The sequence below is a fragment of the Gossypium hirsutum genome, chromosome A03 (assembly GCF_007990345.1).
Source record: "Gossypium hirsutum isolate 1008001.06 chromosome A03, Gossypium_hirsutum_v2.1, whole genome shotgun sequence".
Classification (NCBI taxonomy): domain Eukaryota; kingdom Viridiplantae; phylum Streptophyta; class Magnoliopsida; order Malvales; family Malvaceae; genus Gossypium; species Gossypium hirsutum.
The window spans coordinates 28,877,372-28,899,179 of record NC_053426.1 but is presented as its reverse complement, the minus strand read 5'-3'; the positions used below and the strand labels follow the sequence as shown (position 1 = coordinate 28,899,179).

General features: G+C 34.5%; 1 protein-coding gene across 8 annotated transcripts; it reads left to right on the top strand.

Moving 5' to 3' along the window:
- The first annotated feature begins 16,791 nt into the window (after window positions 1–16,791).
- On the top strand, window positions 16,792–19,873 carry LOC107887119 (RING-H2 finger protein ATL7). 8 transcript variants are annotated; one of them, XM_041097613.1, is made up of 6 exons: window positions 16,815–17,061; window positions 17,237–17,429; window positions 17,514–17,583; window positions 17,671–17,753; window positions 18,756–19,156; window positions 19,398–19,873. In XM_041097613.1, exons 2-6 carry the CDS (start codon window positions 17,356–17,358, stop codon window positions 19,400–19,402), a joined length of 633 nt encoding a protein of 210 aa, XP_040953547.1. In that variant the 5' UTR covers window positions 16,815–17,061; window positions 17,237–17,355; the 3' UTR covers window positions 19,403–19,873. The 8 variants fall into 8 exon arrangements, with proteins under 8 accessions (XP_016666753.1, XP_040953547.1, XP_016666754.1 ...); XM_016811265.2 differs by having other exon boundaries at window positions 19,341–19,873; XM_016811264.2 differs by having other exon boundaries at window positions 16,792–17,061; window positions 17,237–17,583.
- Window positions 19,874–21,808: the final 1,935 nt, after the last annotated feature.

The window sequence follows — 21,808 nt, the reverse complement described above, 5'->3', positions numbered from 1 at the left end:
AATGGTAGATATTTTTCCCAACTACCCTCGAATTCTAGAACATAACATCAAAGCAATCTTCGAGAATCTAAATTACTCTCTCAGACTGACCATCGGTTTGCGGATTAAAAGCGGTACTAAAGTTTAGCTTTGTACCCAAAGCTTATTTTAACTTCTTCCAAAACCGAGAAGTAAACCTCGAATCTCTATCCAAAATAATAGAAATAGGTACTCTATGTAATCTTACAATTTCGGCCACATACAATTCAGCTAACTTATCAAGAGAATAGTCTGTACGTACCGGGATGAAATGAGAGATTTCATCAATCTATCAACCACAACCCATATAGCATCTTTCCTTTTTAGAGTCAAAGGCAAACCCGTTATAAAATCCATCGTAATCCTATCTCATTTCCACTCGGGCACCATCACTGGTTGAAGTAAACCCTAAGGTACTTGGTGTTCAGCTTTCACTTGTTGACAAATCAAACATTTCAAAACAAACTCTGAAATATCTCGTTTCACACCTGACCACCAATACAATTTCTTCAAATCATTATACATTCTTGTACTACCCGGATGCATAGATAACTAACCATTATGTGCTCCATGAAGAATTTTCTAAATAAGTTCATCATTTTTTGGTACACAAATTTTGCCTTGGAACATCAAACAATCATTGGATTTGATATGAAAATCTGAATCACTACCCGATTCACAAAAAACTCTTTTGGCTTGCAAATCACTGTCACATTTCTGAGCTTCACAAATTTGTTGAAGAAATAACGGTCTAGCTCTCAACTCAGCTAGGATAGAACCATTATCAGACAAAGTCAATCGTGTATTCATCACTCTCAAAGCAAACAAAGTCTTTTTACTCAACGAATTTATGACTACATTTGCCTTACCCAAATGGTAATCAATTTCTAACTCGTAATCCTTCAATAACTCAAGCCATCTTCGTTGCCGCAAGTTTAAATCTTTCTGAGTCATCAAGTATTTTAAACTCTTATGATCAATAAAGATATGACATTTCACACCGTACAAATGATGTCTCCAAATTTTTAAAGCGAGCACAATGGCGACTAATTCCAAATCATGCGTCAGATAATTCGTCTCGTGTGGTTTCAACTATCTCGAGGCATAAGCTATCACTTTGCCCTCTTGCATCAAAACACACCCTAATCCATTCAATGATGCGTCACTATCAATTACAAATTCCTTTCTCGATTCAGGCTATACTAAAATTAATGCCTCAGTCAATAATACTTTTAATTTCTCAAAACTTTGCTAACATTTTTTAGACCGTTCAAATTTAACATCTTTTTGCAACAACTTGGTCATAGGAGTAGCAATCATCGAAAATCCTTTGAAAAAACATCGGTAATAACCAGCTAAGCCCAAAAAGCTTCTAACTTCATATACATTCCTTGGTGGTTTCCAATCAACAATTTTCGAAATCTTACTTGGATCAACCTAAATACCATCACCTAAAACAATAAGTCCCAAAAATCTGACTTCTCAGAGCGAAAACTCACTTTTACTAAATTTAGCAAACAATTTCTTATCCCTCAATGTCTGCAATACAGTTCTTAAGTGCTCAGCAAGCTTCGACTCGTCTCGAGAGTAAATCAAGATGTCATCGATGAACACAACCACAAACTTATCTAAATATGGTGAGAAGATTCTATTCATCAAGTTCATAAAAATAGTAGGTGCATTAGTTAGTCCGAAAAGCATAACAAGAAATTCATAGTGCCTATACCTTGTCCTGAAAGCGGCTTTTGGCACATTTGCCTCTTTAACTCTCAACTGATAGTAGCCAGATCTCAAATCAATTTTTGAGAATATCGTTTCTCCTCTCAACTGATCAAACAAATCATCAATCCTCTGTAAAGGATACTTGTTCTTTATAGTCACCTTGTTGAGCTGTCGATAGTCAATACAAAGCCTTATGGATCCATCTTTCTTCTTTACAAATAACACTAGAGCACCCCAGGGAGAAAAACTCAGTCTCGCAAAACCCTTATCCATCAACTCTTGCAACTAAGCTTTTAATTCTTTCAATTCAGTCAGAGCCATTCTATACGGAGCAATAGATATCAGTGAGGTCCCTGGTACTAAATCAATACCAAACTCAACTTCTTTAATCGAAGGTAACCCAGCAACTCTTTTGGAAACACATTCAGATATTCACAAACTATCGACACTTACTCAATTTTTAATTCAGATGTCTTTGTATTCAACACATAAGCAAGATAAGCTTCACAACCTTTCCTTACATATTTTTGGGCAGATATTGAAGAAATCACAACAAGTAACTCTCCTGACTCATCTAAATCAATCCAAAGAGTTTCACTATTTTCACATTTCAGTTTAATAATCTTTCTTATACAGTTCACTACGACATCATGTGGTGTCAACCAATCTATACCCAAAATAACATCGAATTCATCAAATGGCAACAACATTAAATCAGCCGAAAAATAGTGACCTCGAATCATCAAGGGGCAATTCTTGCAAACTCTATCAACTAATACATGTTTGCCTAAGGGGTTTGACACTATAATCACAAACTCAATAAACTCAATAGACAAGCTCTTACTAGTTACCAATTTCACACAAACATAAGAATGGGTCTATCTAGGATCAATCAATGCAACTATATTAGTATTACAGAGAGAAAAAGTACCAGTGATAACATTAGGAGATATTGCTTCTTCACAAGCACGGATGGCATAGGCTCTAGTAGGTGCTTGAGCTTCGGATCTCACAGCTGAATCCTTCGTCACACCCTTACTACTAGTTCCATTTCCAGTGTTCCTCGGTGGCCTACCCCTATTAGTAGTATTACTCGGCCTTACACTCTGAAATTATTCTTTTTCAGCTATCTCGGGACAATCTCGGATAAAGTACTCCTGAGAACCACACTTGAAACAAGCTCAGTCATTCATCCTACACTCGTTGGGATGTCTTCTTCCACAATGCTGACATTTGGGTCTGTTAGACCTTACATTACCCACACTTGCCATTGAAGTAGCTTGAGATTTAAAACTTGAGTATTGCTTCTCGCGGTCTCTGTAAGAATACCTAGTTGATACATTCAAATGGGAATACATTTCTTTAGATTTCTTTGACTGAGATGGAAATGATTTATTTGTCAGTCTTTTCCTTGAATCTCTAGCTTCACAATCAGCTTTCCTCTTCTTTTTATTCAATTCTTCGGCCTTACAAGCTCGCTCGACTAACACCACAAGTTCTTTCAGCTCTAAGATCCCAACTAACACACGAATATCCTTATTCAATCCATCCTCAAATCTCTTGCACATGATAGCCTCAGTGAAAACACACTCTCGAACATATTTACTATGTTTGATAAATTCTCACTCATATTCTATCATTGATATTTAACCCTGTTTCAGCTTAAGAAATTCCTTATGTTTTTGATTGATGAACCGCTGACTAATATATTTCTTTTAGAACTCCTCTTGAAAGAATTCCTATGTAATCCTCTCTCTCAGTACCATAGATACTAGTGTATTCCACCAGTGATATGCAGAATCTCTCAGAAGTGAGATGGCACACTTTAAACACTCATCCGGTGTGTAAGATAGCTCATCAAATACCCTGATGGAGTTTTCGAGCCAAAACTCAGCTCTCTCGGGATCATCATTCACATTAGCTCTGAAATCTTCAGCCCTGTGCTTTTGAATCTTATCTACTAGGGGGTGTTCATTCCTACAAATTCCATACCTTGTGGAGCTACGGGAACCTATAGAGGAATAGGTGGGGTGGAGGAGGTTGGGCATTCGGATTTGTTTGAACAAACTCCTTATACCATTCATTCATCATGTAGAAAAAAGCTTCCCTAACCCTTTCTCCCTGACCAATCGTTAGAGGTCTACTATTAGACGGCGCTGCCCCTTAAGCGCAAGCCGGCGCATTACTTTCAACATCAACAGCCTCAGCTCAATTGAGATACATCTACTTTATGAAAACACAATTTTAAAATTGTTAGAAGTCATCACACTATTACAGTTCATTTATGACATGTATAGCTAGACTCTTACACACGCTACTTTAGTATGAGAATCGACTAAACTATAATTCTGATACCACTAAATGTAACACCCTTTACCCATAGTCAACACCGAAATAGGGTACGAGACATTACCGGACTTATACATAAGCAATCATACAAAACTAAGACGTAAATTTCCATCCAATTTAAAATTGTCACATACATTCATATCGTCTCTAAAACGAGCCTACGAGGCCCAAAACATGCATTGGAAGTGGTTCGAGACTAAACTGAGAACTTTAGAAAATTTTACAGAATTGAGGAAATTTTTTTTCACTAAACAAGGGTCACACGCTTGTGTGGCTTGGGACACGCCCTTGTGGGTAGGCCGTGTGGTCACACACGCCCATATCCCGACCCTACGTAACTCTCTGACTTGTAACTCATGACCAAATTGAGTTCACATGGCCAAGTCACACACCCGTATGCTAGGCCGTGTGGAAAATTAATTTTCATAAAATAGGTGTAGACTTCACACGGCTAGGGCACACGCCCGTGTTTGAGGTTGTGCCATCCACATGACTGAGACACACACCTTTGTGTTCAATTTTGAGCATTCTATTTTGCAACAATTAGGGTGCAGGGGACACACGACCGAGACACTCGCCCATGGGGCAAGCCGTGTGTCACACACGGCCTAGACACACGCCCGTTTGTCTACCCGTATGGACAAAAATAAGGCTATTTACCCAGTCATTATGTCATCTTTCCATGCACATACCTACACAACAATGTACAATACCAATCCAAGCACATATATACAACCAAATCAGCCATAATTGAGACATAAACACCTCATTCACCTACTAACATTTATCATACACAAACTTTACACACATATCAATTCAAATCATCCAAATTCCCACAACTATGAAAAGCATCATATATGTATATACTTATACCAATATTAGCCAATTTCAAATGGCCATTTACACTATGAATTACCAACCAATATAGGCCAACACATTAGGCCAATTCAATTATGAAACATAACAACATGACCAGGTCCCTATACATGCCATAACTCAAAATATTGAATTCATTGGTACCCAAAATAATAAGGTGATAGTGTGAATGGATCTCCGACAGTCTCTGATCCCCGAGCTAACTTGGTGACACTATAAGGCAAGGGAAAAGAAAGGGGAGTAAGCTATATAGCTTAGTAAGTTCCTATGCAAATAATAAGCATCATATCCAAACATTTAACATACAATTAACATGATGATAATTAGCATAAATATTAATAAGATCTTATAATCATAACTTACTCAATCATAACCTTTCTGAGGGTTCATCACATAACGAGCTCATTACGTATGAGTTTTACGTACATACCTGAGTCATCCCGAATTGGATTTACACACCATTCATCTTTGACACACTCGTTAAATTACCTGTTGAACCACTTGGAATACTAAAGGATATTCGGGAGTTCCATACACACGGTACTGTACCAATGCCATATCTCAGATATGGTCTTACATGTAATCTTGCATCGATGCCAATAGCTCAGCTATGGTCTTACATGAAGTCTCATATTGATGCCATATCCCAGATATGGTTTTACACGTAGTCTCAGTAACCCTAATTTCATGACATTTGTATCCTATCTATTCCTAAGGTTCAACCGGGATTTCATGCTTGTTAAAAATTTGCCGAATACGTCCAAGGGTCAATCACAATTCATACAATAATAAAGCATTTAAAACATAATTAAAAAAATGTATTATTTACATATGAACTTACCTCGGTACAAAAATAGTAGAAATGAGAACTAATTGTCAAACATTTTGTTTTTCCCCTGATCTAGGTCCAAAACTCATTTTTCTTGATCTATAATAACAAATTTAACTCATTTAATATTCACATTTTTCAATTCAGCCCAAAAATTACACTATGGCAAAAATTACATTTTTCCCAGAATTTCACGCTTGTTGAAACTTTGTCGAATACATCCAAGGGTCAATCACAATTCATACAATAATAAAGCATTTAAAACATAATTAAAACAATGCATTATTTACATACGAACTTGCCTCGGTACAAAAATAGTAGAAATGGGACCTAATTGTCAAACACTTTGTTTTTACCCCGATCTAGGTCCAAACCTCGTTTCTCTTGATCTATAATAACAAATTTAACTCATTTAATATTCACATTTTACACTTTGGTCCCTAGGTTCATAAAATGAAATGGATTCAATTTCTTTGATTCCCAAGCCTAGCCAAACCTCTTTCAAGCTTATAACAGCCCACATTTTTCATTATTTCACATTTTTACTACTCATTTTATAACTTTTTACAAATAGGTCCTTTTAGGCATTTTCATCCAAAATCACTTAGAAAAAGTCATTTTCAAACTCCAAATTTACATAATCTACCATTAAACATCAAAATACACACATGTCTAATATGGGTCAAACCCCAAACCTTAATTCTAACAGCCCGTTTTTGGTCAAATCAGAACAGTGGTTTTGGGACCACAAATCTGAGGTCAAAATAATTATTATATTATTATTTTAATGTTTAAAATATGATATCATGTTGGTGTGAAAATTTTGTTAAGAAATTTTATCATTTAATTGCTTAATTTGAGAAAATGACTAAATCACCTAAAATGCAAAAGTGTTGTTCTATTACCTAAAGGTGTCAAATAGATTTGGTTTTTAAATATGGTGGCCTTAAATGGTAAATAAACCATTTGATATATTAATGGAAAATTTTGGACAACCATTTAATTATTTTTAAGTTATATAATAAAGGTTAAAATAGTAATTAGTAAATAAAGGTTAATTTAATTAAAACAAAACAAAATTTTAAGCCATTCATCTTCTTGATTGCTGAATGTGAAGGAAGAAGAAAGCCATTTTAGGCCTTGAATCATCCAGCTACTTCAAGGCTCAATTGTAAGTCTGTTTTTCCTCAGTTTTTAATGATTTCTATATTTTTGAGATCGTTGTAGGTAGGTCTAGCTAGCCCAGGGACTATTTTGCAAAACTGTTAAAGATTTTGAATGATGCCATTGATGAATACATGTGTATTTTAAAGTTTCTTGATGGATTAAGAATGCTTATTGATAGATATACAAGTTTTGTTAAGTGATTTTTAGTAAAAATGCAAAATAGGGATTAAATTGAGAAAAAGTGTAAAGTTAATGGTTAAAATGTGAAATAAATGAAAATTATGGGCTACTAGGGGCATTATGGTAATTCGGCTAACATGGATCTATTGTGAATTTCATTAATTTGTGATTTTATAAAATAAGGACTAAATTATGAAAAATGTGAAATATGTGGGGCAAAAGTGTAAAAAATGCCTTAAAGTATGTTTTGGACTAAATTGAATGAATAATTAATTAAATAAGTTAGTTTTTACTACTTATAGATCAAGAAAAGAGGAATTCAGACTTAGATTGGGGAAAAAGCAAAGTAATTGAATAGTCAGTTCGTTCCGTTATTTCCGTATACGAGATAAGTTTGTATAATTGAATGTAAATATGTATCTATTTATTTGATGGATGAAATTGAGATAGTATTTATTCTAATAGATAAATGTGGAGATATTAAATTTAATATACGGTTAAAGTAAACGAGATGCTGAATAATACCATAGTTGGCTATGGCAAATAGGATAATAAGACCATAATCGGGTTATGGCACATGAATGTAAGACCATGGCAGGGCCTTGGCAATGTATGTGTAAGACCATAGTTGGACTATGGCATCGAAAAATCAAAGCATTTGTACCGTAAGCATTTATAAGCCGGAGTGGTTTGATAAGAGAATTGTTGAGAAATAGATAAGTACCAGTACAGGTATGTACGGAAAACTAATTCAAGTAACGAGTTAGAAGAAGTTGGGAACTTATGAGTTATGATATGGATAAACTTTATATTAGCTCATTGTTTGATGCTTTAAATGTTAATTATGTTATCCATTTTAAAATGTTAATGAATGTTGTGATTATTTCATATTTACATACGAACTTACTAAGCTTTACAACTTACTTTGTTTAATTTTCAATGTTTTATAGTTTTACGAAGCTAGCTCAGACGCACTATCGGACATCTATTTGGTACTTTTGAGTTGTGTAAATATGGTATATGGTGTGACACCCCTAAAGTGACCCTAGTCGAAAAGCGGTTTCAGGACCGCTAAACCGAGTCACCAAATTATTTGAATGTGATATTTATGGTCTAAAATATGTGATTATGAAGGTGTGAAAGTTTTAGGCTTCGATTTAGTAAATTTGCATGTGAATTTAGTCAAAAGGACTTATGGGTGACATTTTTGAAATGTGATAGGCTAATCTACAAGGACCTAATAGTGCATGTAATCCAAAGGGAGGACTTGCATGTCAATTTTCCCCCCCACCATCTAGTAGTGGCCGGCCATGACATTAGGATGGACAAAGGGTGATGGGCAAAACATGTCATAGACATGTTGTGTTGGTGCATCACGGGAGGAAACAATAAAATAAAATAAGGAGTATGGGTAATAAAATAATAATGGAAAGGTAAATGATGATGAAAAAAAAATTGTCTCATCCATGTTCCCCCCCATTGCCGTGAATTGAAGAAAGAAAAAAAGTGTTCATTCTTGAACATCTTTGGCCGAATAGAGGAAAGAAAGGAAGGGGGAGAGCTTGAGAAAATCGGCTATGGTGGTTTGCTAGACTAAGGTATGTTTGATGTTGTCCTTGAGATTCATGCATGTTTTTAGTTGTTAGTTTGAGTTCTACCTAGCCCATGGTTTAAATCTTTGCTATGAGATGGAGATGATATTCGGCCATGGGTGTTGTCTTCTTGGTTGATGTTTGATGTTGTGGTGATGAGGCATGAAGATGAGTTAAGTTTCGGCTAAGGTGGATTTGTGTTGATGTCATTTGCATGCTAAGTGTAAAGCTTTGTAATGATACATGTGATGGTGATTCATGACTTGGATTTTCATTTTGGCATTTTTGAGTTAAACATTAAGTTCTTTGTGTAACCCATGACCAAAATTGAATGGTATGGTGTCTTGATGCATTCAGCCATGGTAGAAAATAGATGTGAAATGGTAGTAAGGTGAAGTGCAAAATGTTAGTATTTGATTACTAGTGTATATATGCGTATTAGCCGAGTTTTGAACTTGAAACAAGATGATATATAATCAATACAAGTAACCATACTTGTAGGAAGTATTAAGCATATAATCGGCCTCAACATAGACATGCATATTCGGCCATAGGAAGAAGATTGGTGTTGCATGTATTCGGTTAGAGGCAAGCATATTGATGCTTTTATCTTGGCTTAGACAATCGGCTAAAAGGAAGTGTGGGTTAATATGTTGAGTTGATTCATGATTTCATATGTATGTGACTTTAATGTCTAATGTATATATATATGGGCTAAGTATCTTGAGTTCCTCTTTTCGATGCTCAAATGATTAAATCAATTTATTTGTTAAATTAAGCTCAAGAGCAAAGGGGAACTAAATCCGATAAAGGGAAGGAAAAAGTGGTCGAATAGCCATCGGAATCGTTCAACAACATCCGAGGTAAGTTTTAAGTGATTAAACGTTGAGTAAATTCAATCATAATAGGACATAATGAGTTGATTTAATAAGATATGATGTGGCCATGATATGTTCTAAGCTCAAATGGTAAGTTCTTAAGTGTTTGAGCTTGGGAATTTAAGGGTAATTTGAAATAGTCTGCTTAGGACAGCAGCAGTAATGTGACTTTAGAAAATCACCATAAATTTATGGATTTGAATTAGAGGCTGAATGAGACATGAAATTAAAGCTTAATGAGTCTAGTTTCTTATAAAAGAAACCGTGTAAGCAAAGGAATTTCCGATAATGAGATACTTAAAGTTGTGTGAGACAGCGCAGAATGACACTATAATCCTCTGTTCTGTTTTTAGAAAATCATTATAAATTGTACAAAAATGGTTATAAGATAAAATTTATATGCTTAGACTCCTTAATGAGTTAGTTTCAAATGAAATCAAATACAACATATTTTGAATTCTGTAAAATGAGAAATTTGATTCGTAGTGAAGAGTGGTCAGATTAGTCAAACAGTGAAACAGGGGAAACTTTAAGAAAAATCTGGTATTGATTGGCCAAACCTAAAATTCTGAAAATTTTATGGATGGAAGATATACAAGTCTATATTCAGGGAAAATTAACGGCAAGTGATTTGGAGTTTTGTAGCTCCAGTTATAAATAATTTAGTGAATACTGCTCAGGAAAACAGCTCGTAGTGAATATGTGATTTTGTTGTAAACATGGATAAAACTTGTTTTAGTTACTCATAAGCTATTGATTAAACCCATACGTGAATTCTAAATCGTGATATTGTAAAACGATACATGAGTGTTAGATGGATCTTTGATATTAAAATTTGTGAAATTGTAAGTTTATGAGTATTCGAATATGAAATGATAGTATGGCGTGAAATTGAATTATTCATTGGGAAATGATTAATGTAGATTCGGCCAAGACAAAGTGTATACATGATAGTATATGTGATATGTGAAGTATATTTGGATAATTGTGATGTGAATGTATATATATGTGATAAGGCCTAATGGCCGATGTGATGAATGTGAAAGTGTATATATATGTGATAAGGCCTAATAGCTGATGTGATGAATGTGAAAGTGTATATATGTGATAAGGCCTAATGGCCGATGTGATGAATGTGAAAGTGTATATATGTGATAAGGCCTAATGGCTGATGTGATGAATGTGAAAGTGTATATATGTGATAAGGCCTAATGGCCGATGTGATGAATGTGAAAGTGTATATATGTGACAGGGCCGAGTGGCCAACGTGATGGATGTGAAAGTGTATAAATGTGATAAGTCCCGAAGGGCATTTGTGTCAGTACTATATCCGGGTTAAAACCCCGCAGGCTTTATGCGAAAATATTATCACTGATTAATGTCCGTAAGCTTCGTGCTCGTACTATATCCGAGCTCTAAAGACCCGATGACTACGTGTGGGGATTTTGTCCGGGTAAGACCCGATAACTTCGTGTGGAGATTATGTCCGGGTAAGACTTCGTAATAAGAATTGCTTATAAATATATTCAATGCGAAAGGTTAAACAGGTATGTACTCCAAGTTTATATGTGAGCTTGACTTGCACTAAATCATAAGGTAGTTATGTGATGCATACGAGAGCAATCTATGAGACTATTCCTATGATTATGTGACATCGGATCAGTGTGAGAGGTTATGTGAAATCATACGATATGTCTATGTCACATGAGCTCACTTTTATGTGAAAGTTTATCTGCCTATTGTATATGATGAGATGTGCATATTCGGTAAAGGGATGGTATGCCCGAAGGAAGAGTGAAATAAAAATACGAACAACTATGTTATAATTTGATTGTTATCTGTTGACACTGCTTAAAACTTACTAAGCATTGTAATGCTTACTCCGTTTACTCTGTTTCCTCTGTTTTATAGATCTCATTTGGAAGCTACAGGCTCAGGGATCATCAGCAAGTAGTCACACTATCACTATCCATTGTTTGGTACTGCTACATTTTGGATTATCTTATGGCATGTATAGAATAGACTAGTGGCGGAAGAATATTTTTGGTTAATTTATATAAGCCATGCGAAAATGGCATCTTTTGAATGTTTACTTAGAGAAGTTTAAATTTTATCCCTGGCTGTGCTTAGTACTTATTTAAATGAATGATCTTTATTTCAAGAAAAAAATTCAAAATTTTACTGTTCTGACATGAGTTACAAGTCCGGTAATGCCCCTTACGTATTCCGGCAACGGTTACGGGATAGGGGTGTTACAGATAAGGCCTAATGGCCGATGTGATGAATGTGAAAGTGTATATATGTGATAAGGCCTAATGGCCGATGTGATGAATGTGAAAGTGTATATATGTGATAAGGCCTAATGGCCGATGTGATGAATTTGAAAGTGTATATATGTGATAAGGCCTAATGGCCGATGTGATGAATGTGAAAGTGTATATATGTGATAAGGCCTAATAGCCGATGTGATGAATGTGAAAGTGTATATATGTGATAAGGCCTAATGGCCGATGTGATGAATGTGAAAGTGTATATATGTGATAAGGCCTAATGGCCGATGTGATGAATGTGAAAGTGTATATATGTGACAGGGCCGAGTGGCCAACGTGATGGATGTGAAAGTGTATAAATGTGATAAGTCCCGAAGGGCATTTGTGTCAGTACTATATCCGGGTTAAAACCCCGCAGGCTTTATGCGAGAATATTATCACTGATTAATGTCCGTAAGCTTCGTGCTCGTACTATATCCGAGCTCTAAAGACCCGATGACTACGTGTGGGGATTTTGTCCGGGTAAGACCCGATAACTTCGTGTGGAGATTATGTCCGGGTAAGACTTCGTAATAAGAATTGCTTATAAATATATTCAATGCGAAAGGTTAAACAGGTATGTACTCCAAGATTATATGTGAGCTTGACTTGCACTAAATCATAAGGTAGTTATGTGATGCATACGAGAGCAATCTATGAGACTATTCCTATGATTATGTGACATCGGATCAATGTGAGAGGTTATGTGAAATCATACGATATGTCTATGTCACATGAGCTCACTTTTATGTGAAAGTTTATCTGCCTATTGTATATGATGAGATGTGCATATTCGGTAAAGGGATGGTATGCCCGAAGGAAGAGTGAAATAAAAATACGAACAACTATGTTATAATTTGATTGTTATCTGTTGACACTGCTTAAAACTTACTAAGCATTGTAATGCTTACTCCGTTTACTCTGTTTCCTCTGTTTTATAGATCTCATTTGGAAGCTACAGGCTCGGGGATCATCAGCAACTAGTCACACTATCACTATCCACTGTTTGGTACTGCTACGTTTTGGATTATCTTATGGCATGTATAGAATAGACTAGTGGCGGAAGAATATTTTTGGTTAATGTATATAAGCCATGCGAAAATGGCATCTTTTGAATGTTTACTTAGAGAAGTTAAATTTTATCCCTGGCTGTGCTTAGTACTTATTTAAATGAATGATCTTTATTTCAAGAAAAAAATTCAAAATTTTACTGTTCTGACATGAGTTACAAGTCCGGTAATGCCCCTTACCTATTCCGGTGACGGTTACGGGATAGGGGTGTTACATATGGCATGTATAGGCTTGTGTCATTTTGGTATGTTTGATGAACATGTATTTAGGCCATTTGAGTTGGCTTGTGATGATGAATTTGTTAATGTATAAAGATGTGCAAATGACTTTGTTTTGAGTTAGGTAATTGACCTGTATTAAGTAAATGAGGTTGAATTGATAATGAATGATTGGAATGGTTTAACTAAATGAATTATATATGTGAATTATGTATAGTAAGGCAAGTTGAATTGATAGGTATTTGAATAGGTAAATGGCATTGAATTGAGTATTGAATTGGTTGAAATGGATATAGTATGATTGTGTATAGGTTGATGACTTTTGGCTGCATATTTATGTCTTAAAATGGTACCAATTGATCTTGTATAGGTATGTGCAAAAGGGTGGCAAAATGGTTTGGTAAATGACCTATTTTTATCCACACGGGCAGAGATACGGGCGTGTGTCTCAGCCGTGTGTGAACACGGTCATGTTACACAGCCGTGTGTCCCCTACTGTTGATTTTGAAAACAAAGTATGTTCCACACGGCCTTACACACGGGCGTGTGACTTGGTCGTGTGGCATAAGTCAGTATACCCTACAGGTTTGAGACGGCCTGCCACACGGGGGTGTATGGCCATTTTTAGGGCACACGGGCTATCCACATGGGCATGTATGTTGGCCGTGTGACCCAAGTCAAAGAGTTACACGGGGTCGAACACGGGCTGGGACACAACCATGTGCTCCCATTTCGAATGTCCACGCGGCCTGTGACACGGGTGTGTCTGGTGGCCGTGTGAGACACACGGCCTGGCCACACAGGCGTGTGTCCCCTGTTTTGAGAAAAAAATTCAACATTTCGTAAAAAATTCATAAGTTATTGATTTAGTCCCGAACCGCTTCCAAAGCATGTTTAGGGCCTCATAGGCTCGTATAAGGGATAAATTGATTGAATTTGTATGATGATTGTGTGAAATGATTGAGTGAATGAGAAAAAGATATTTTTATGTAAGTAAGTCCAATAATGCTCCGTAACCCTATTCTGGCATTGAATACGGGTGAGGGCTGTTACATTAATCATTTCTCAAATTAGTGGTAGAAATAGGTAGATCGAGTGATAATGACTTTAAAAATATAAAGAACATTAAAAACAAAACAAGAACAGACTTACAATTGAGCTTGAAAGTTGCCAAAACCCTAGCTATGTCTTCCTTCTTAATTTCGGCACAAAGGGGAGAAGATGGACAAGATTTTGACTTGATTTTTGGCTTTTTAATTCATTTAATTACTAAATGACCAAAATGCAATTTTCTTAAAACATTAAAATTCTCTTACTTCATGTCTATTTTTTCCCACTAACTTAAAAAATGGTTTAATTACCATCTAAGGACCTCTAATTTAAAATTTCATAGCAATTAGACACCTCTAGCATGTAGAACTCAAGTTTTGCTCTTTTTACAATTTAGTCCTTTTTTGCTAAATTGAGTGGTCAAACGTCAAAATTTTCAAACGAAAATTTTACAGAATCATTCCGTAAAACTGTAGACCATAAAAATATAAGAAAAATAATTTTTTTGGCGTCAAATTTGTGGTCTTGAAACCACTGTTCATGCTAGGCTCAAAATCGGGTTGTTACACATTAATAACATGGTTCTACTTGTGTTTCCTACAAACTATAATACTTATCACATTTCCACAGTTAACCATTCTATACAAGGGCTTATAAATAGTTCTCTTTATTTATTTTCTTAACTCTCCAAACTCGATCACACTCGTGTAGGCCCGCTCTATATGTACAAGTGCTCAATTCGCCATTCCCTTGGCGTAGCCCTGGAGTCATCCCTCCTAGCATAGCCTTTACTTGAGTCATAAACACAAAGGGGTAACTTCTATAGAACTTAGTGAAAAAACCCCCTTATTACCTGAGTCCACGTTTAGGAATTTCATTAATGATCTCTCGACCATATCTTTGAGTTTGATGATTATGAGGACTTCACCCTAATTTCTTTCATTAAGAGTTTTCCATCACATCTTACATCTGCAGAAGTTACCACACTTATTGTTCCTTCAAAATTAGTCACACTTGCCATTTATTAGAGTTCTGTATATGCCATTCATTCGGATTTTTCCATGAGGGCATTCTTTTACAGAGACAGCCACGAAGGCTTTCTTTGTAGAGATTACCATAAACCCTTGGTTGTGACTGAACCCATGGCTGCTGAACTGATAAACCAAATTGAGGCTCAACCGAATGGAAGTGGAACTGCCAAACTCGAGAATCAAGTCGAGGTTCCACCAGAATCCAGTAAGGCCACGTGTCAACGAAGGCTTTCATAGAAATTCATTGACTTTTTTATGTGGTACAAGCCAACAAGCCCATAACAACCAGAAGAGTGCTATAAGAGGACAGAAGGAATGAAACTGCAACATGCATTTAGTCAATTTGTGAATTGCCTTTTCTCTTTTCTCATCCCTTTTCTCTAGAAAGATATTTAGAATTGTACATGCATTTGGTTGTATTCACTTTTAAAGAGAAATTCCACTGTCATCATTTCCATTTTCTTTGATTTTTGCCTTTGATTGCTTTAGTTTCTGTTAGAGGAATCTTAGCACATTACATGTTACCTAATTGTTGTGAACCTAACAATAAGAATCATAAACATCAATTTATATAATGGATGTGAATCCTAGAAACTAATGTGATAAAAAGAAAAAACCTATAAGCTAAGTTAAAAAAATTACCAAGGGTATGCGTATATATTAAGCATAAGGGTAAACTATCAAAATAGTCAATTTTGTTTGCCCCAAGTTACATTTTAGTCATTTATGTTTGAAATGTTACGTTTTAGTCACTTACGTTATCCTGTTGTAACATTTTAGTCACTGAGTCGTTAATTGTCGTTAATGGTGTAATGGTAAGCTGACGTGACACGTTAAATCATCATTTCAAATAAAAATTTTAGGTTAAATTCTACAATTGGTCCCTATATTTTTCATTTATGTTATTTTAACTTTCTTTTTTTCATTCTCTTCTACTTCTCCCTCTATTTTTCTCTATTTTTCATTTCTTTTAACGTAATTTTTTTCTATGTTTTCCATTTTTAAAACTAGCCCACAAACTCCTCACACTCGGAAAAAATTAAATTATTCAAAAAAATAAAAGTATAGGAACTAATTTGAACAAATGAAAAATATAAAAAAAAAACTAAGTAAAAAAGAAATGAAGAATTGAGAAAAATAGAGGGAGAAACAAAAGAGAATGGAAATAAAAAAGAGAAAAGTTAAAAGAATATAAAAGAAAAAAATTAAATTACTCAAAATAAAAAAAATATGGGGATCGATTGTATAAATTATTTTAAAATTTTTATTTGAAATGATAATTTAACGTGCCATGTCAGCTTATTATTATACTATTAACGGCAATTAACGGCTGAATAATTAAAATAGTACAACCTAATAACGTAAGTAATTAAAACTTAACATTTTATATATTAATAACTAATAACTTGAAATAAATAAAAATAAACATAATTAAAACTCGGAAAAAAGAAGTTATGGCGAAAAAAGAACCCCAAAATAGTACGTCTGTTTGTCTTTTAAGTAGGTGTTAAAAGTAAAATAACTGAAGATTTTATGAGTGAGTTGCACTTAAAAAAAGATATTCTTTTTTTGATAAAAACTTAAAAAAGATATTCACTTCCACGTTTTTGGGTATTTTATTTTATTTTTTTTGTCGAGATTGTTTTGGAAGTGCAATTTATCAATATCTATGAGCGGCAGCTGTCTAGGCTTCGATTCGTTTAGGATTTTTTTTGTTCAAACATTTTGGAATTTTAAAGAAAAGAAAAAGACCAACAAAGTTCCAGAACTTGTGAGTGTGGATTTTGTTGATCTACTCTTGGATTCTTTTTTTATCTTTTTATTTTTTTATTTTTTATTTTTTTCTGGTTTACTCTCATTTCATTTGCCCATTTTCTGTAATTTTACTGCTTGAAATTGTTTATTCTATATGTACAATTAAAGCAGCATTTTTTCTTCTTTCGCAGAAAATCTGCATCTGAGAAGATCCATTTTCAATTACTTTTCATCTACAACAAAGAAATAGTTTTTGTTCTGTTTTATATGAGATCTGATTGTTTTGGGTGTTTGAGTTGAGAAATTATTGATGAGGTCTCGATCTCTGTCCGTGTCTGAGCCTCAGAATTCTCCTTCTTCAAGTGTTTCAGCAGAGCTTAAGCTGTATCAAGCTTTCATCTTCTCAGTCCCCATTTTCTTTGCTTTCATTCTGCTCTTTATGTTCTACTTGTTCTATCTTCGACGCAGGCGAGCCGATTGGTCATCTCTTAGAATGAGAACATCCCCAGGCCCTTATTCTGACCTATCAATATCAATGGTTTGACTCTTCATTTTATTAATTATTATTAAGAGAAATTGTTTTATTTTTCCCAAGTTAATCATGTTTGTTAGTGGGTTTTGACAGGCTGAATTGGGGCTCAAGAAAGAAGTAAGAGAGATGCTACCCGTCATTATATACAAGGAGACCTTCTCTATACGAGATACTCAGTGAGTTACCCTTCTTTTCATCTCTTTTTATAAAATAAAAAAAATAAAAAAAAAGAAAGAAAAAAGGGGATCACAACAGATTTTCGAATGGGAAGTAATAAGGGAAGCTTCTTTTTGATGAACAGTTTCATGGTGTCCTATAGTTTTAGTCTGTAATGCTAATGTCCCACGTGAAAAAGGTTACAAGCTTTTAGATTTGGGAGGAGGTAGGGTTTGAAAGATATAGTTTATGATGGACTAAGATACAGTTGATTAAGATTGGAATTAATAACTTTATTCAGAAGGGTTAGATAAGGTTTTTATGCAGCATTTAGAAATTTATGCTCGTGAGATGCAGGGTTGGTTAATTAGCTGGCTAAATGACCAAATTATAATTCAGTTTTTGCAAAAAAACAAAAAAAAGTTTTTTTGATCTAAGCTATTCTTTTAATCAATTTGGGATCATTGGGCGTGGCATGCTGACATGGCATTTTAAAGACATTTGGCTTGTTTTCATTAATTTTGGACAGATATCTATTTGGCAAATAGAATTAGCTTTTGTAGTTGTAAAAAACTATGACCTTGGAGCCAGTTTGGTTTTATCATTTTAATTTTCCAGTGACGAGATTGAAGTAATTTTTACCAACTGTTGTTGCACATCTAAACTTCATCTAGCAGAAATAGTCCATATTTATGCTGAATAAACTAACCAACTAGATAGACACTTTCAATGAGAAAGAAGGTTAATCTGAAGACTGGAAGAAGGCTAGTTATGCCAGACCTTTCATGCATAAGAAGTCCCTTGATGACCGTTACGATTAGCATCATAAATACCATAGAACTGATAGGCGAAGTCTTATTGAGGCTTCCAAAACCAATATAGTAACCGATTAGGAAAACAGTATGCATAGAAGCTAGTGTTCATACAAGTGCAGGTCAGAAATATGGAGACTAAAAGAAAATGTAGGCTTTAATTTTATTTTATTTTTTGTTTCTGATACAGTATCATCATTGTTATTGTAGATGCGCCGTATGCCTTGGGGAATACCAAGCGGAGGATAAACTTCAACAGATACCTGCATGTGGTCATACATTTCACATGGACTGCATTGACCATTGGCTTGCCAACCACACCACTTGTCCACTCTGCCGTCTTTCTGTCCTCACTTCTGATAAATTGCCTGTTATTCAAGCTGCAAATCCTCAGGTGTCATCTAATCCAGTCAATAGTAATGGATTAGCTGTTCAAACAGTGGCCGAAAATTGTGAGGAAACACATGGCGTGCAGCCTCTCGAGCAAACAATAGGAGATGCGAGAATTTCCCAACACAATAGCGATGAACAGGAATGCGTGAATCAGGGAAGAGAGTTTAGAAATACAAGGAATGAAATCAGCCCGCATGAGGGTAGCAGAGGAATAGCTGGTAATTTTTTTTACTGCCGCCTAGTTTAGCCAATCTCACAGTTTTTGGTCATTGCTGTCTGAAAAATGTTGCCTTCAATATATTTCTTTGCATGCTGTTTTGGTGAATTTTTATTTTATTAGTTCTTTATTAATTCTTTAATCGCTCATGACTGATAATTCGTGAAGCCTGTTCATGGCATCAGGTTCTGAGAATACATGATGGTTACTTCAATTGGTAATACAGTTTTCGGTTGTTCCAGGTTGATAATTTACATCAACTGAGGTCATCAAGTTGAGACTGGTGTTTCAATATGTACGAGTTTCTAAGAAGCGAAGGAACCATCCGAAGATTCAGACATAAGGAACTTCTGCGGGTATCCTGACCAAATTGCAATTTAAACTAACAAATCTCCAAGCCGATGCTTCTTACGACATTGACATCCCTAGGCTGTATGCAACTGCATAGAAGCAAGGGTTCCGTGGGAAAAAAGATGTCTGTCAACATTTGATGTGCCGTCTTCTAAAGGTGGTTATAAATATCATTCATGCTTTGCTGGAAATCAGTAAAATGTATAACCAGATGTAACTGGAATTGGATAGTCTTTTGGAATATTATTTAAGGGCAGATTTTGTTGGATGAAGTCTTTTGGAATTGAAACTTTGTGTAAGTGGAGGAGGCTGTGTATATAATATTTTAAATTCAATAAAAATTAGATTCACTGTGTTTACTGTTGAAGTGTAGCTTGTTGATTTCTTTTATGGAATTTGTTCTTGTTGCGAGGAAAGAAAAAAAGAAGTTATAATCCATCATGGTAAGTGGTTGATCTTGTCTTTGCCAAGTAATCTAATGAGTAATTTGCCAATGGATGAATCTGCCATTGAAGTCGTTTTGGTTCATATGGATCTTTTTCTGTGCCACTTACCCATACACTTACTATTGAGTAATTTTTATAATTTAACTTTACTGTCAATGATTTGACTTTAGTATTCATAGCATTAACACTCTGAGCGGGTCTCAAGCATGATAGACATGTGTATCGTTCCAAGTCGAATATTGAAATTGGCGGTCCCCTTCGAGTGAACTCCTTGGATGTATGCAAGTTGATATCGTAAGCTCCCTTTAACTCTTACGAGCCGATACCACGAGCTCCCCTAACTGTCCTCAAGCTATACGTTTCATATGCATCCGTCTGGTGGAGTCTGGCCGGGTCGTGAGTTGACAGCCCGAAACTTATCTAAGTTTCGAGTCCATCACTATTATTGTATGACACTTACATATACATAGTATTTAAAAAGATCTTCTGGTTTAATTTCAATGAGTAATCTTGTACACTAACATCTCCTTAATTTCCTTCTTCCAAGTCTTGACTCTAGTATTCTTTATTAAATAAATTAATCAAGTCAAATGCAAGAAAAATTAAAAGAGTTGCCTTGATGTACATGGAGGTTCTTTTTATAACAGTTATCCTTTATAACATTTCAATTAAAACAATGAAGTTTATTGTAAAATCGATATTGCATAAATTTTTTTATCCTATTTAATAAAATTTATTTTTATCCTATATAATAATTTTTCATTTACAAGAGAAATATCTATGAAGTATAAAGTACATTTTTACTAAATTAAATCTCTATATCAATCTCTTATTTAAAATTTTGGTAAAATTAGTTCTATTTTTAAATGAAACAAAAAATTAATTTAATTAAGATATTATTTCATTAAAATGTTAAGATTTTATATAAACAATATATTAATCATATTTTATTAAAATCAAATAATTTTTAATAAATAAAATTATACTTGTAAATTTTATTAAAGATACAATCTAAATCAAACTAATATTATTATCAATATATTATAGTTTTTTAATTTAAATTTTCTTTAAAAAATTGAATATATAATCTAAATCTCAAATATTTTTAGAAGTGTATCAAATATTGTTGTAAGTACAATTATTTCTTTATAACATTTAGAATTTTAATAGATAAACGGGCTTGGTATAGAAACAGCTGGCTGTCTCTATATAATTAAGAAACCTAGTAAGCTAGCATTAACAATTATCATATACAGTAAGGAGACAATTGGCATTGGAGGCACGGTGGCCAAATCCATTCCGGTATCGTTTGATATGCTCCATTTCTGCCTTAAATCAGAACTGTATGACATAGGTTTTGATCTGGCACAAATTCCAACGTGTTTTGATCATACCAATATATTTCAAGCTATTTTTCTTGTACCGTCTTCGATATGATGTACCACCGGTATATAAACTTGGAAGAGGAAGAAGTTTTATCCCATTTTCATCATCTGAAAAAAAAAAAAGGAATAAACTTGGATACCTTTCAAGATTGAAAACGAAGAAGTTATTACAAGATATGGAAGAAATGAAGTTGCGAGGATATTGAAGAAGAAAGAAACGGTTTGATGAAAAAAATATATATTAAAAATTCGTGCTCTCATAGTAATGGGTCAATATTTGTTATGTCAGTTCGCATGATTTTATGCATGATATGATTTCATTCACAATAATAGAATCATAAATTGATAAAAGAGTAAATGATATCTTTTTATTGACATTATATTAATTATGAAAATGAATTGTGGCTAGGGGTCATTTGTTTGGGACAAATGATTTTATCATTACTAATTGAGATAAAATAATCAAGTTAG

What these genes read in the sequence shown, in the direction of transcription:
- LOC107887119 (XM_016811262.2), top strand. Translation starts at nt 17,356, where the DNA reads ATGAGGTCTCGATCTCTGTCCGTGTCTGAGCCTCAGAATTCTCCTTCT. An exon ending in CTGACCTATCAATATCAATG is followed by an intron (nt 17,584 to 17,670) that starts GTTTGACTCTTC and finishes GGGTTTTGACAG; the next exon opens with GCTGAATTGGGGCTCAAGAA. An exon ending in TTCTCTATACGAGATACTCA is followed by an intron (nt 17,754 to 18,755) that starts GTGAGTTACCCT and finishes TTGTTATTGTAG; the next exon opens with ATGCGCCGTATGCCTTGGGG.